This window comes from Gobius niger (assembly GCF_951799975.1).
Source record: "Gobius niger genome assembly, chromosome: 22".
Classification (NCBI taxonomy): domain Eukaryota; kingdom Metazoa; phylum Chordata; class Actinopteri; order Gobiiformes; family Gobiidae; genus Gobius; species Gobius niger.
This window is the reverse complement of record NC_136873.1, coordinates 6915385-6931713: the sequence shown is the minus strand read 5'-3', so window position 1 is coordinate 6931713 and position 16329 is coordinate 6915385. Positions and strand designations below refer to the sequence as shown.

The following is a 16329-nucleotide window of genomic DNA, read 5'->3' as shown; positions in this document are numbered from 1 at the left end:
ACTTTTTTGTCACATTTCCATCATTGTTTTTGACTCAGTTTTGTTGCCTTTTTTCCAGAAGCTTTGGGACTGGGGTAAAGCCAAACTGGAGACCTAGTGGAAGACATGTGACCAACACGGACATAGTGCGTAACCTGCAATGGGCCACATCCACATGCACTCTGGCCAGAGACACCAGGGGGAGATGAAAGACCCTCCAATCATCCCATAAACACTTGTATCACCCCCACAGGGACTACGGAGAGGATTTATTAAGGTAAACACGTTACTTAGCACTGCTTTAAGTCATATATGATGTACAACTGGCAATTGTTAAAAGTGATGCTTTAATTCAGGCGACAATTGGGGGGTTCGGCCCTTGGTCCTTTTGACAATGAAGATAATTTCCCCTCCACCAAACGAACTTGCCCACCCCTGGTTTAGAAAGTCATTAAAGGGAGACTGAATGTCATTTCTACAAAATACTTTGAGTAAAAGGTGCAAGAATCTAATGAAAAAAACATGAAATAATGAACTCAAAGCCAACCACGTTTCATAAATGAATCAGGAGGAGTTCACACTTACAGGCTCTCCTTTGGGCCCAGCAGCACCGGTCAGTCCTGGGGATCCCTGTGGAATATATATGTCATGAGTATGTCCCCCAGATAAAAGCTTGAAATTAAGCTTGGAGCTGCACACACCTGAGGGCCTCTACGACCAGGGGGTCCCATCTGGCCCTCTAACCCCGGGGGCCCCTGGACAGAAGAGCAATTTACAGTTTCAAGTTTTGACTCATAATTGCTTTGTTCGATGGGACATTAGTATAGTTTTACACCAGTTCAGTAGCAATTCTATGAGGAAAAGATGGATAAAAGGTTTAATGAAAATCTGACTCTTATAAAGTGCTTTTCCGCCTTCATTAAAAAACAAGATACTTTTGTCTGTGTTTTTGCGGAGGTTTGGTGGATTTGTCCTGAAGAAAGCAGCTTTTTAAAGGTAAACAAAAGCTATCTTATCAGCTGAACCCATAGATACAGACGGCATCTCGTCATAGAAGGGGGCGTGGCTTTTCCGAGGGGGAAAATAGAATCTTTAACACAATTTTTCACTCTTTTTTTTGCCATTTTCTGGTGGAATATGAACTCATTTATCACATAAATAAAGTCAAGTGTAAATCGGGCCCATTTGGATATTTTCTCACAGCAGATTGTTCAGTAGAAGTGAAAAAACGGCAGTTGTAGCTAGCGCTAGCTAACCGGTAGCATTAGCCCGATGTTAACATGTAGCATCAAGTTAGCATTCTCCGTTATTCATGTGTTTATGGGCTGTTGAACCACTTTGCTCCTCCACGTGTCTTTGTTTCTTTATTTAGTAGAAACTATATTCATATTTCAGCGTTTGTTACAGTAGTTTTTGAATAATTAGAGAAAATTTACATTTTTTCAAAATTGTTTTCCCCCTTAACTGTTTTCAAAAATGACCATATATGGGTGATTCCAGAGATGCCGTCCTACAAATTTCTTCTTCTGAGACAGTGAAGAGGCACCGAGAGCCCCCACACCTGCTACACAATGGAGGCGTCACAAGAGGAGCCGCAGGAAACAAAAAAGGGACAAACGAGGAGATGGTTGTGGAGGAAGGAGGAGGAGGTGGAGCTGACAGTTTCCCCGCCCTCCAAGGTCATGCGGGTCAGGTTGACACACAGGACCAGGGGCGTCGGACTGTATTGTACTTTCTAAGTTCCCTCATAATTGATACTATAAGAATTGAACACAACCGGGCTGAAATACAACGGTTGCCAGACAGAATTTTGCACAAACAATAATGATGGATGAATTTAAAAATGTGCCAAATGGTTGAGCCGGCTTCAAATATGGTGCGAGACTAAATGAGGCTGAAGCCCTTGAGCTTTTTTGTTCATGAGACGACATATAGTATAATATTTATTTTTTGCAAAATAGCATTTTAATGCCTACTTTAAAGTCACACATTTGTTATTCCCAGCACAAATATCCCATGTCCCTGGTGCAGTCGTCCTGTTAAATGTGGTCTGATAATAATCATTATGCAGAATATTCCACCACCAATTTAAATATCTATATCACTACCGGAATTGAAGGTTATTCAATTTCTGTAACTGAAACATCGAGTTCACAACAAACAAAAACAAAACAATGAACTAAGTGTCCAGGACTAATCTAGATTTTTAGGTCGCTGTATATAATAAAGTTATAATAGAAAATAAATCAACTGCACTGTCAGACCACTGTTATGTGGTTAAAGAACAAGAAATATGAGGGGGGTCCAAAAAGATAGTTTGTACCTAGGGCCCAGAATTTGGTGCTACGCCCCTGCACAGGACTGACACCGCAACACTGTTTCGTTGTATGTTTGTACAATGTCAAGAAAGCACTTACTTGCTTACTTATTAAACACTCAAAGCACTTTTCCACAAAGGAACTACTCACTCATTAAAGGGGGGGTATTATGCTTTTTTCAATCACATGTACTTTACTTCGTACAGCGTGGCACATTTACCTGAGGACCGGGTAGACCAGCGCTCCCAGCAGGGCCCAGTTCCCCCTGAAACACAGTCGAAAGTGGAATTACACTTCACACATTTGCTATGATGCACAATATTGCCAGAAGTATTTTTGGACGTCCATTTGCGTAATTGAAACCAGGCGTTTTCCGATCACTTTCATGGCCACAGGTGTATAAAAGCACAGAGACAAACAGACAAACATCTGTGGAAGAATGAGTCGCTCGGGGAATTCCAGCGCCGTGCTGTGATAGGAAGCCACCTGTGCAACCAGACCAGACCTGAAATGTACTCGCTCCTAAATATTGACTCGCAAAACTCAACTCTCTGCGTAAAACTAAATATATTGTATTTGGAAACAAGGAAGTAAACAAAACATGTCAACTCAAAATCAGGGAGCACATAAATACACTAAAAACTAACATTTCTAAAATTATTGCCATACTATGTAAAATAAAAACCTCTGTGAATCATTATATATACTGTACAATTCCCTCATCGTTCCACACCTTTGCTATTGTGTGGAAACATGGGGGGAAACCTATAAAACTAATACACAACCTATCTTTTTATTGCAAAAGAAAGCAGTTAGAGTGATCAGCCGTGCAGAATACTTGGCTCCAACAAATCCACTTTTTATTAGACTAAATATCTTCAAATTGCATGATCATTTATCAGTTAAAGGTGTCGATCTATGGAACGGTTTATCTATTCAACTTAAGGGCTCCAACACTATTAAAGCATTCAAAAAATGTATAAGTTAAACGTGATAGAGACGTATTGAACACTTGAATGAAGACCATTAGAACAGAAGTCGATCTAGGAAACATAGCATAATTTTTGATTGTTTTCAAGTTTAAGTTTTGTGCTTTTACCTCTTAACTCCCGCCTGAACCGAGAGCATTTTCTCCAGTTCAGCTTTACCCAAATCCTGTAGGCCAGACTTACAAAACTAAATTGATCTTTTTCCTCACATTATCAGATTTTTTTTATCACTTATTTTGTTGGGCACTCATTTTTGTCAAATTTTCGTGACATTTTGTCACTTTTTCGTCAAATTTTTCTTTTCTTTTTTTGTCCATTTTTTGTCACTTTTTGTCATTTTTTCGTCAAATTTGTATCACTTTTTTGTCAATTTTTTCTCCATTTTTGTCAAATTTTTGTCAATTTTTTGTCATTTTTTTCGTCTGTTTTTTCTCCCTTTTTTCACATTTTCATCCTTGTTTTCGTCTCAGTTTTGTCGCTATTTTCACACCTTTTTTCCAGAAGCTTTTAGATTGGGGAAAAGCTGGAGAAAAAGTGCTCGGTTCAGGTGGGAAAATATGTGATTTAAATGTTCATAATGACCGAAGAAAATAAATTAACTAACTAACTAACTAACTGTCTGTAATAGTAAAACAAAGTGGAAGTCATTGGGAACATCCTCAACTCAACCATGAAGTGGTGGACCACGTTCTACATGTGTCCAAACTTCATGTGGCCTTCAGACAGTGCATACAGAGCTGGATGGAACCAGTTTTCATCGCGTTAGGTCATATCATGCACAACTCTGGCATTTGTAGAAAGTGCACTGGAAAAATAATAATAATTTTAAGGAAGAAATGACAGAAACCTACATGACTTAAGAGATTCAATCTAAGTTTTGAGTAGATTTGGTCTGGTCTTAGATCAGATAAAACACCTTATCGCCAATGGAACAAGCCATTATTCTCTTAACTCAGATTATATTGTATAATTTCAAGTGAAAAACAAATCTGTTTAAAAGTAAAAGTTCATTTCTCTGATTTAAGTTAAGTCCATTAACACAAAACAGTAGTTACAGTTAACAAAACACAGTAAAAGACAAGATACAGACGGGACAAAACACACATTAGGACAGTCGCACAGACAAAACAAACTTGCTCCATAGTCCTCCCAAACCCCTCCAAGATACTTAGACAAAATTTACAAAATAAAACACAGCAACAGAAATATAATCAAAAGGAAACAATTCCAAGAGATGAGGTAAAAGTACAAGATTACAAATACACTTAAAGACATGAACAAGGTGTTTTTAGGTGAGAAAATAAGGAAGAAACCAAACAATGTTAAAGAACGAATGGATAAAGGTGAACTATTCCAATCAGAGGGGGCTTTGAACTGAAAAGTTTCAAAGATTTCAAAGTGGGTTTCATGCTCGTTCCATTGGCATTTGTATCTTTGTCTTAGATTAGTCCAAACAGACTCAAATTCAACACAAAGAACCTTTATTTAAGTTTACTGTCAAACTAAAAAAAAAAAGACAAAAATTCAATAAAAAAATGACAAAAATTCAACAAAAAATGTGACAAAAATTCAACAAAAATGTGACAAAAATTCAACAAAAAATGACAAAAATTCAACAAAAATGTGACAAAAATTCAACAAAAAATGTGACAAAAATTCAACAAAAAATGTCAAAAATTCAACAAAAATGTGTCAAAAATTCAATAAAAATGTGACAAAAATTCAACAAAAATGTGACAAAAATTCAACAAAAATGTAACAAAAATTCAACAAAAAATGACAAAAATTCAACAAAAAATGACAAAAATTCAACAAAAAAATGACAAAAATTCAACAAAAAAATGACAAAAATTCAATTTAATTAATTTGTCTGATTTCAAAGTGGGTTTCATGCTTGTTCCATTGGCATTTGTATCTTTATCTTAGATTAGTCCAAACAGACTCAAATTCAACACAAAGAACCTTTATTCAAGCAATTTTAAGTCATTTAAGATGCTAATTTTTCCAGTGTAGTGCTTTACTTTGGCCTAAAATCGGCGGCTTCGGCCCTCGGTGTTTTTACAATGAAAAATTTTTTCCCTCCGTTAAGAAACTTGCCTAATCCTGCTGTAGGAAGCAACTCACATCCATAAACATCATCAAATCAATAACTGACTTTACAATTGTGGTGATGATTCATTCATAATTCAAACATTTCTGTCCAGTGTTAGCGTGGACAAACGTCTTCCAGCTCTAAAACCTGTTGACAACGGTTCATTTAATGCAGTGTTTAGTATCTCACCCTTGAGCCGTTGACTCCTTGAGCCCCAACTCGTCCAGTGAAACCCGGGGCTCCCTGTAAAGCACGGCCTCAGTCAAACAACCAGCTATGGCTCTCATGGAGACTTTTGAGAAGAAACAGAAGTGACTTACTGGTGGACCTGGCAAACCGGGAGCACCGTCCTGCCCCGGCTCCCCCTGAAGCAGACAAAAGAAAAAGTTAAAAAAGTAATAGGGTTTAGGAAAGAAGTTCAATCAATTGTATTAAAGCTGAGAATCCACAATATAGGGCTGTGCAATTAATCGAAATTCGATTAAGATTTCGATTACAACAGTAAACGATTACAAAATTAGCATAATCACAAAAAATCGATTATAATTTTTTTTTCTTCATTTTTTTCAAAAAAAAAAAATCATTTTTTTTTTTTTTTTTAATTTTTTCAATGTTTTTTTTTTCTAATTTTTAATTTTTGTATTTTTGTCACTTTTTTGATGGATTTTTGTCTTTTTTTTTGAGGGATTTTTTTATTTTTTTTATGGATTTTTGTCTTTTTTTTGATGGATTTTTGTCTTTTTTCTGCTGGATTTTTGTCTTTTTTTTTGATGGATTTTTGTCACTTTTTTGCTGGATTTTTGTCTTTTTTTGATGGATTTTGGTATTTTTTTTGATGGATTTTTGTCTTTTTTTGATGGATTTTTGTCTTTTTTTTAATGGATTTTTGTCTTTTTTTGATGGATTTTTGTCTCTTTTTTTTAATGGATTTTTGTCACTTTTTGCTGGATTTTTTTAAAGGCAACAAATAATCGTTTGAATAATCGTGATTTCAATTATGACAAAAATAATCGTGATTATTATTTTTTCAATAATCGAGCAGCCCTACCACAATAGTTAAATTCCATGTGTTCTCCTGCAGCAGGTCAAAGTGTGCAGCCATTTTGCAGTAGCCGAATACATATATTTCCAATTACAGCTGAACTTACGTCAGGTCCAGGAAGGCCCTCGGGTCCAGAGGCGCCTCGGATTCCCTGAGGTCCCTGTAAAAGAAACAACCTGCTCATGACTGCACTTCATAACACACTATACACAAGAGGCAATGGATCCTTACAGCAGCGAGCTCGGGATTATGTCCTCAAAAGCATTTCTGGGATCAACTAAAAACTGGATTTATTCAATCTTCCCTTTAATTAAGTCTGATATCTGCAAACACTAACATGCATGTGACAATATTTGAACTTACCGAAGGTCCAGTGGATCCTACAGGGCCTGGTAAACCAACAGAGCCCTGGAAACATGAGAGGAAGTCGGTTCAAAAAGAGCAAAATTGGAAAACTCTTTCGCTAAGATCTGGAGACACAAGCCTGATTTTCACAATGTACATTCTCCTCTCAAGATAGAGTTATTAAGGCTAGAGGTCGACCGATATGGGGTTTTCTAAGGCCGATGCTTGGGGATTTTTACAGGCCGATTTTTTATCTTTGGTTGAAGATTTGCGGAGAAAATAGTCCCTCAAAATGCGATCATTCATGTGATGCAAAGTCAGTTATATTCCCAAAATGATTAGTTTGGAATAAGCTAGTTAATAGTGAAGAAGTCGTTTTTGGTGGTTCAAAGCTCAATAACTCAGAATAGGGATTAAATATTGTAAAATCCTACGTGGGGCAAACCTTCAGAATATCATAAAGCCACACAGGAACATTTGGTGCTATTAAAATTACAAATTAGGTTTCAACAACGTGAGAAAAATTCATTTGGAGAAAAAGGCACTAGTGGGATCAGCTGTTTTATTTCATCACAAACTCCCAGCTCGCACGCATAAGATTTATAAATTTGGTTGGTGCACTGTACAAAAAAACATACCAACTGTCACCCAGAGAAACACAAGTGGAAAACAAGCGTTAGCATGAGTTAGCTAATAGCTTCACCTCAACAGCACTGTCAGAGCGTAGCATAAGCTAATTCAAGATAGTGCTTCCAGAAAACCACAATACTAGGCAGAGGATGGCTGGTTGCTCTTGGTGTTTCAAAACAGCAACAAACGCCTGCCTCATCGTGGAAACATAACGCTGTAAATCCTATTGTTCCGTCAATTAAATGAGATGTCACTGGGAGCTTAAAGGGATATTTCAGGATTTTTGACATAGGGCCTCATTTCCTCGTTATCCAGAGTGTTGCTGATTTCTGGAGATATATTTTTTTTGTTGTAATTCATGCAGTTCTTATATTTGAAGAGTTTTGTGGCGCTAGGCTAACGCAAGGCTAGTGCATTTCTATGGTATCAGCTAGCCTGTATTAAAAACAGTGTGACCCGCTCCACAGAGCACCTGAGGCAAATCACTTATAACACCAGACTAACCATATAAATGTCTGTGTCCATAGAATAATGTTTGGAATATAACTGACCTGCATCACATGAACAATCGCATTTTGAGGGACTATTTTCTAGCAGATCACTCCGCCGCCGCGTAGCTTATACAACCACGAAGCTGATGCTGCTCAAATATAAGGTATTCTAACTCCTTAACTCCCACCTGAACCGAGCACATTTTCTCCAGTTTGGCTTTACCCAAATCCAAAAGCTTCTGGAAAAAAAGGTGTAAAAACAGCGACAAAACTGAGACGAAAACAATGATGAAAATGTCACAAAAATTGACAAAAATGTGACGAAAAAATTACAAAATATGACAAAAAAATTACAAAAATGTGACAAAAAAATGACAAAAATGTGATAAAAAATTGAGAGAAAAAGATCTCTCGGTTCAGGCGGGAGTTAAGAGGTTAAATGCAAAATGGTTAAAATGATTCTATCGACACAGGCGTTTTTAGAAAATGAGGCCCCATGTCAAAAATCCTGAAACATCCCTTTAATTGTAGCACATGTGTACCTTCTCTCCAGGTTCTCCAGCATCTCCTCTTTGTCCTTTATCGCCCATCAGACCCTTTCCAGAAACAACACAAACCAGTCACATAAAACAAGGCAAAAGAAGAAAACATCAGACTGTGCCGTGACACCCACCTCATCGCCTTTCTCTCCCTTAGCGCCTCGCTCTCCTCTGTACCCCCACATGCCCTACAGAAGATCACAGACACCACCTCGTTATAAACACACCGACGTTTCATTTACACAGAGATCCTGCGTCTAACCGTCGGTCCAGGAGCTCCGGGAGGACCAGGCTGACCATCCTCCCCGTTCTCCCCGTCTCGTCCTGGGGGCCCTGCTGCTCCCGGGGGCCCCCTTGGACCCATCTCCCCCTGAAAGACCAAACATATGCAAAGATGATAAAGTATTACAACACAGTAGACAAAAGGAGATGATATTGGATAAGATCTGCAGATTGACACAGGGCAATATCATCATTCAATATCAAATGATCACATTTCCCAGCTCTAGAACAGGCATGAGTTTTATTTATTTATTTTTATTTTATATTTTATTTATTCTTGTATTATTTCACGGCGCTGGGATTACTTTCCCTTCGCATTTCTCGTGCCATGGCTCATCCTTTTTGCCGGACATAAAAACAAACTGCGCTGTGTGATTATATCAGGCCGCGCTGCTCAGTTTACTTGCGCCGGTGTGAGGGCTGGCCAGCAGGGGGCAGGTGTGAAACAGACACCTCTCCTTAAAGAGGGGGTATTCTGCTTTTTTCAGTCACATAGCACCAGTCTATATCACACTACAATGATGAGCAAACCTTCTGTTGGTCTGTCAATGCAGTAAATTAGAATAACTGCCTTGTATAAAATGTCTCTCTCAAAATGGCTGTAGTGAATGTCTTGAAATAGGCCTCTGTCTCTTTAAGAACCTCTGAGCCTTTCCGACACGCCCCCTCCACACGCTGTCTGTGGCATCAGTGGGGAGGGGGTTCTGCTGAGGAGCAGTGGTTGGTTACTCGGCTGGTGACCAAAGCTCGGAGGCGTCTCCAGGAGGTGGGGGCGTTCCTAGGAGGACTCAGGCAAAGCTATCCCTAAAATGGCCGCCATCAGAGTTTTTACAGAGTACTCCGAACTACGTGAATGTGCCAAGGCAACACTTCAGGCATGTTTTTAATGAGGGAATGACATAATAACATGATGTAAAGCTTGAAAAAGTCAATTTTGCATAATACCCCCCCTTTAAAATGTAAACATCTAACTTTACTTTAAATGCAAGTGGAACATTGGGTCAAGGGTTCTGCAAAATGTCATGTGGACAGAGAGGTTTTTGATACGGTTGTAGGATAAATATCAGGACACATGTAGCAAGGGCAAAACAACCCCACAGCATGATGCTGCCACCCCCGTATTTCACACCGGGGATGCAAGATTCACTCTTTTTCCTCCATGGTGATGGTCATTACGGCCAAAGGATTATAATTTTGTTCCGTCAGACCACAGGGTATGTCTCCAAAAATGTAGCAAGGGCCTTAATTAGCAGGTGCTTCACACATGTTTCCAGACAGATGCGCAGGGAAGTTTGCATGTGATGTGTTTGTAACTCTAGTTTAAAGGTGAGCAGCAGCATTTCTGCAATAAGCCTTTAAAGCAGTACTAAGTAACGTGTTTATCTTAATGAATCCTCTCCGTAGTCCCTGTGGGGGTAATACAAGTGTTTATGGGATGATTGGAGGGTCTTTCATCTCCCCCTGGTGTCTCTGGACAGAAAACCATGTTTGCAACTTGACTGCCACCGGACCGGAGTCACCAATACACACTAATGGAATCACGAAGAAGAAGCTAACAGCGGGCTAGCGTCACTTTAACCCCTTAACTCCCACCTGAACCGAGCACATTTTCTCCAGTTTGGCTTTACCCCAGTCCAAAAGCTTCTGGGAAAAAGCTGTGAAAATAGCGACAGAACTGAGACGAAAACAATGATGAAAATGTGACAAAAAAAATGAGAAAACGTTGATAAAAAAGTGACGAAAAATTTATGAAAAAGTGGCAAAAATGTCACAAAAATGTCACGGAAAAATGACGAAAAAATTACAAAAATGTGATTAAAAAATGACAAAAAATGACAAAAAAATGACAAAAAATTTACCAAAAATTGACAAAAATGTGATAAAAAATGGACGAAAAAATTACAAAAATATGACAAAAATATGGCAAAAATGTGACAAAAAAATAATAAAAATATGACAAAAATGTGACCAAAAAATTACAAAAATGTGATAAAAATATGACAAAAATTTTATAAAAAATTGATGAAAAAATGATGAAAAAATGACAAAAAATGGATACAAATTTGACAAAAAAATGACAAAAAAAATGACAAAAAATTGATAAAAAATTGACGGAAAAATGACAAAAATGATGACGTGAGGAAAAAGATCCTCTCGGTTCAGGCGGGAGTTAAGAGGTTAAACATTATTTACAGCCAAGTTTGAGTGAAAAAAAAATATTTCCATTGTATAATTGGATGTACAATATCCCTCTCTCCCTTCGCCTTTTCTGTCAGCGTAGTATTTACTCTCCAAGACAATTAAAGAGGGGGTATTATGCTTTTTTCAGCCACATAGCACCAGTCTATATCACACTACAATGATGACGAGACCGTCTGTTGGTCTGTAAATGCAGTAAATTAGAATAACTGCCTTGTATAAAATTGCTCTTTCAAAATGGCGTTAGCGAATGACTTGAAATAGGCCCCTGTCTCTTTAAGAACCTCTGACCCTTTCCGACACGCCCCCTCCACACGCTGTCTGTGGCATCACAACACTGCGCTCGTTGTCTCAACTGTATTGAAACTACGATCGGTGCATTTTACTTTTTATTGTTGGAAAGGAGCTACTGTTTATCACTTTGTGAACAATGGCCACACAGGATATTATTTGGAGACAAACCTTCCACACCGGACGCTTGGACGGGGCTCTTGCCTGAAAAATAACTGCTGTTTGGAGGCTTTCTCTTTGCATCTGCCATGCCCTATGGATCTCTAACTATACCCCCATGGACGACACCAGGATCTGCAGGAGCCCATACGATTCAAAGACGGACATTATCTGTGCAGGTGGACAATGGTTTTTCGAGGTTACCCCGTTAGCTTGTTATAATCGACTACAGCTCATTGTTGATGAAAAGTCTACAATAAACCACAAATGTGTAAAGCCAGGCTCATTGTGTGATCATCGTAAAGGCTGCTTCGAGTAGTTGCTGCTTTATTGACGTTATTTGTGCATAATATGCTGCCTGTTTTCAATGAATGTTGTGAAGGTGAAGGTTGTTAGCTTGTCGTGGCTAATAGTGCCTTAGCTCCGGGAGAAACCACTCGGCTACGACTCACTGTAGATGAAATGTGAGCAATAAACTACACAATCAACAAGCCAGGCTCCGTGTGTGATCATCATAAAGGCTGCTTCAAGCAGTTGCCTGTTTTAGTGACGTTTTCAATGCATAATATGCTGCTTGTATTCAGTGAATTTTCCCGTTAGCTTATCGCGGCTAGCTTGTTAGCTCCGGGAGAAAACCACTCGGCTATGACCCATTGTAGATGAAATGTGAGCAATAAACTTCCAAATCAACAAGCCAGGCTCCGTGTGTGATCATTGTTAAACGGTTCTTTATGTGTGTGGTGGTTTTATTGACTTTATGTGTGCATATTTCTCGTTTTCACGTGATGACTCGAGGTTTAGCTTAGCATTAGCTTTCTCCGGAGGCTCTGTGCATCATCAAGGCCCAGAGCAGAACCAGACACTGAAATAAGTGTTCTTGTCACCGGTTTTAATCCTGGGTGTTTCGGTAACAGAAACACTGATGTGTGTCTTTGTAAAAGTCTGCTGTGGCTCCGGTTCACAACACATGAAGCTAATCCTCCATGATGACTCTGTTTACGTCTTAGGGCTAGACACTGCGGGGAGGGGGTTCTGCTGAGGAGCAGTGGTTGGTTACTCGGCTGGTGACGAAAGGTTGGAGGCGTATCCTGGAGGTCGAGGGCGTTTCCTGAAGGAATCAGGCGTTTTATCCCTAAAATGGCTGCCATCAGAGTTTCTACAGATTACTCGAAAATACGTGAATGTGCTAAGGCAACACTTCAGGCATGTTTTTAATGAGGGAATGACTTAATAACATGATGTAAAGCTTGAAAAAGTCGATTTTGCATAATACCCCCCCTTTAATAAGTTAAAAAAATTGTTACAACTCCTGCAGTTGCGCTTACGGCCTCTAGGGGCAAGAGTTACTTAGTACTGCTTTAAATCAACATGAAAAAGATAAGTTGCCTGATGAAAGCCTAGATGCTGCTGGTCACCTGTCGATTATGAAAGGGTTCTCCAATTCACATTTGATCATATCACCATTTCTGTCGACAAAAAATAAAGAGACAAACCATTTCTCCTGGAATTCCTGGTCGTCCTCGTTCCCCAGCTTCACCAGGTGGACCCTACGACATTTAGACAACATAACTGAATGTTTCAACAAAATGGCACTTCAGTACTAAATACCTGAAAACCGGGTTTGCCCATCTCTCCGAGTGGTCCTTCAGCGCCTTCTTTACTCTGAAAGCTCACAAACAACAAACCAATCTCTGGTCAACATGAAACGCTTTTCAGAAAGTAATAGCAGTAAGATGATACTTACAGGCCAGCCGGCGCGCAGCAGCTGGTAGAAGCTGCTTTGCTGAAAGAAAAACAATACACAGTATCAGTGGCGGCTCCAGACAATTTTGATTGGGGGGGCAATGGGGGGTCCTGGTCATTTCAAGGGGGGTCTCATGAAAGCCAACAAAAAATATAGTGGACACGGCTAATAACTGCATATTACTGCTGCTAAACCATAAAAACAACACAGCAGATCAACTACTTTGTTTTTAATTAATGAATCAATTGCAGTTTGCAAACAATACGCTCGAACTTTAATTGCCAAATTCACGCCCATGACACAAAATAGTGGGTGCAGCGAAGTTTATGGGGTGTTGCAGGGATTCTTATGTTTATATTTTTTTATGTGTCAAATAAATTATTAAATATTATTAGGGCCGGGAATCGATTTTTACAAAATGTTTACAAATTAATTGCAAATCTAATTATAAATGCCTTCATGAACTGCCTAAAATCTCCTGACTAGAATTTACTTTGGCTTTGAAAAAGGTCAAAACATTTCTCTTCAGTCTGTGAGCCTGCCCTGGCTGTGCTGGTCCTCAGCGAGGGTCACCAGTTCTATCACACTGAAAAGCAGGACTGTAACTTTAAGCTCTTTCACATTATGTGGTCATAATGCATTTGGTGGGAACAGGTCTCTATGGTAACGCTGAGGGGAGGGGCTGACTCGCTCTCTCATTTGGTCCATGTTGTGAAGAACTCAGACAAACGGAGTGATGAATGCGTGGTACCTGTCTCTTCCCTTCTGTTCAGGGCGCTCGCTCTGTGCCTGTGAGCGGTGGCCTCGTTGTGTGGTCGGAGAGAGCGCGCTGAGCTGCCTCTGTAGCAGCAGCTGCCCCGGGGCAGGCGGGCCAGAGCACAGCCCGGTCAAAGCAAAAGGTGGACATTGTGTCCGTCAGCGACAGTAACGAGTCTAAATGAACACGCGGTTTGTGCGTGACCAGATCCTGATTCCGCTGTGGAGTTTACAGACTTCCATCCGCCCGGTGCACTTTCATTAACGTCGCTGCAACTGCTTTCTCCCTCTGTCAGCCCCGCGCTCAGCGCATGCTGTAAACAGAGACATGCACCAGTCGTGGCGTTCAGCGCATGTTGTAAACAGCGAGACATGCGCCACTCGTGGCGTTCAGCGCATGGAAAGAAACGTGACAGTCACTGCGCACGAGAGACGGACACAGCAGAGCACATAGAGCCGCCCGCAGCAGCGGAGATCATCAGGCCCGTCATCTTCACGGAGGAGGGATTTATATGTATTTCATCAAGAAGGGGTTGGGGGGTCTAATGGGGGGTCAAGGCGTTTTTTGGGAGGGTCTTGAGACCCCCCAAGACCCCCCCTGGCGCCGCCGGTGCACAGTATATACATCATACAGAATTTGAACATTTGCCAATTTTATTTATTTTCTACAACGTTTCTTAACCTCTTAACTACCGCCTGAACAGCGAGGATCTTTTTCCTCATCAGATTTCTTTCCATCATTTTTTTGTTGGGTGTTCAACTCATTGTTGTCACATTTTTGTCAATTTTTTTGTCATTTTTTTGTCACATTTTTAGCACATTTATCACATAACACGGTCGGCACGGCAACAGTTTATAATTGTGGGCCTCCATCTATGTCACTTCCTGTCAGTGTAAGGAAGTAAAACTACAAACATATGCACTTTAAAGCTCAGTGACCGTTCCTATTGGATCTAATGTCTACAAGACCACTTCAAAGATTTTCATTTTAATCCCACTTTTTCAATCAGTAAAGCAGCATCTGGGGCAAACAGGGACAAAAGCAGCGTCGACACTTCCTGTGCACCTCATCGACGACAACATGAAAGCGTGTTTGTGGGGCGGCTGCAGTGGGACGCTGAGAGTTCAAAGCAGAGCGGAGTCATGGCTGCACAAACACAGAACAGATTTGAACAGGCGCTGCAGCTTTTTCTAATCCTGCATCTACACATGTCCATCGCTCACTCACAGGAACATCTACAGCAAACAATGGAAAAACCCCATCTTTACCCAACTGTATAGGAAAACTTATATAATATAGACTTACATTAAACATTGGTAAACTCACTCCTAGTCTGATTGAAGCATATTTTTGGCTGTACTCCCGGTTTGCAGCCACTTTTCAGCTCACACAAGCTTTAATAACAGAGCTTTGTCAGTCAAAGTGTCACTGTTTTGTTGAAGAATGACACCATGTAATGATTCAACAATAATACTTAACCTCTTACCACCCGCCGAGCCATTGTCGTCACTTTTTTATTACTTAATTGCTGCTCTTTTGTCACTTTTTTTGCTGGATTTTTGTCTTTTTTCTGCTGGATTTTTGCCATTTTTTTGCTGGATTTTTGTCACTTTTTTGCTGGATTTTTGTCTTTTTTTTGCTGGATTTTTGTCTTTTTTTTGCTGGATTTTTGTCATTTTTTTGCTGGAATGTTGTCTTTTTTTTGCTGGATTTTTGTCTTTTTTTGCTGGATTTTTGTCACTTTTTTGCTGGATTTTTGTCTTTTTTTTGCTGGATTTTTGTCTTTTTTTTGCTGGATTTTTGTCTTTTTTCTGCTGGATTTTTGTCTTTTTTTCTGCTGGATTTTTGTCTTTTTTTTGCTGGATTTTTGTCTTTTTTTTGCTGGATTTTTGTCTTTTTTTTGCTGGATTTTTGTCTTTTTTCTGCTGGATTTTTGTCTTTTTTTTTGCTGGATTTTTGTCATTTTTTTTGCTGGATTTTTGTCACTTTTTGCTGGATTTTTGTCATTTTTTTGCTGGATTTTTGTCATTTTTTTGCTGGATTTTTGTCTTTTTTTTTTTGCTGGATTTTTGTCTTTTTTTTGCTGGATTTTTGTCATTTTTTTTGTTGGATTTTTGTCTTTTTTCTGCTGGATTTTTGTCTTTTTTTGCAGGAAATTTGTCTTTTTTTTGCTGGATTTTTGTCTTTTTTTGCTGGATTTTTGTCTTTTTTTGCTGGAAATTTGTCTTTTTTTTTTGCTGGATTTTTGTCATTTTTTTTGCTGGATTTTTGTCATTTTTTTTGCTGGATTTTTGTCATTTTTTTTGCTGGATTTTTGTCATTTTTTTTGTTGGAATTTTTTCACTTTTTGCTGGATTTTTGTCACTTATTTGTTGAGTTTTTGTCACTTTTTTGCAAAAAGCACAATACCGCCTCTTTATGAATGTTTTTGAGCACAGTGTGGCTTTCAATTCCTGATTTCACGTAGCTGCA

The 16329-nt window shown here is 39.3% G+C and overlaps 1 protein-coding gene across 1 annotated transcript in view; it reads right to left on the bottom strand.

The window, feature by feature from the left end:
- LOC306981570 (uncharacterized protein) overlaps positions 1-16329 on the bottom strand; it is a gene marked incomplete at its 5' end in the record, with an annotated part of 139220 nt that overhangs the window by 16469 nt on the left and 106422 nt on the right. Inside the window, 13 exons of the mRNA XM_079581178.1 lie at positions 565-609; positions 681-734; positions 2518-2562; positions 5568-5621; positions 5699-5743; positions 6527-6580; positions 6784-6828; positions 8429-8482; positions 8560-8613; positions 8688-8795; positions 12850-12903; positions 12965-13018; positions 13101-13139. Coding sequence (XP_079437304.1) covers positions 565-609; positions 681-734; positions 2518-2562; positions 5568-5621; positions 5699-5743; positions 6527-6580; positions 6784-6828; positions 8429-8482; positions 8560-8613; positions 8688-8795; positions 12850-12903; positions 12965-13018; positions 13101-13139 — 705 coding nt within the window. The remainder of the gene's footprint in view (positions 1-564; positions 610-680; positions 735-2517; positions 2563-5567; positions 5622-5698; positions 5744-6526; positions 6581-6783; positions 6829-8428; positions 8483-8559; positions 8614-8687; positions 8796-12849; positions 12904-12964; positions 13019-13100; positions 13140-16329) is intronic.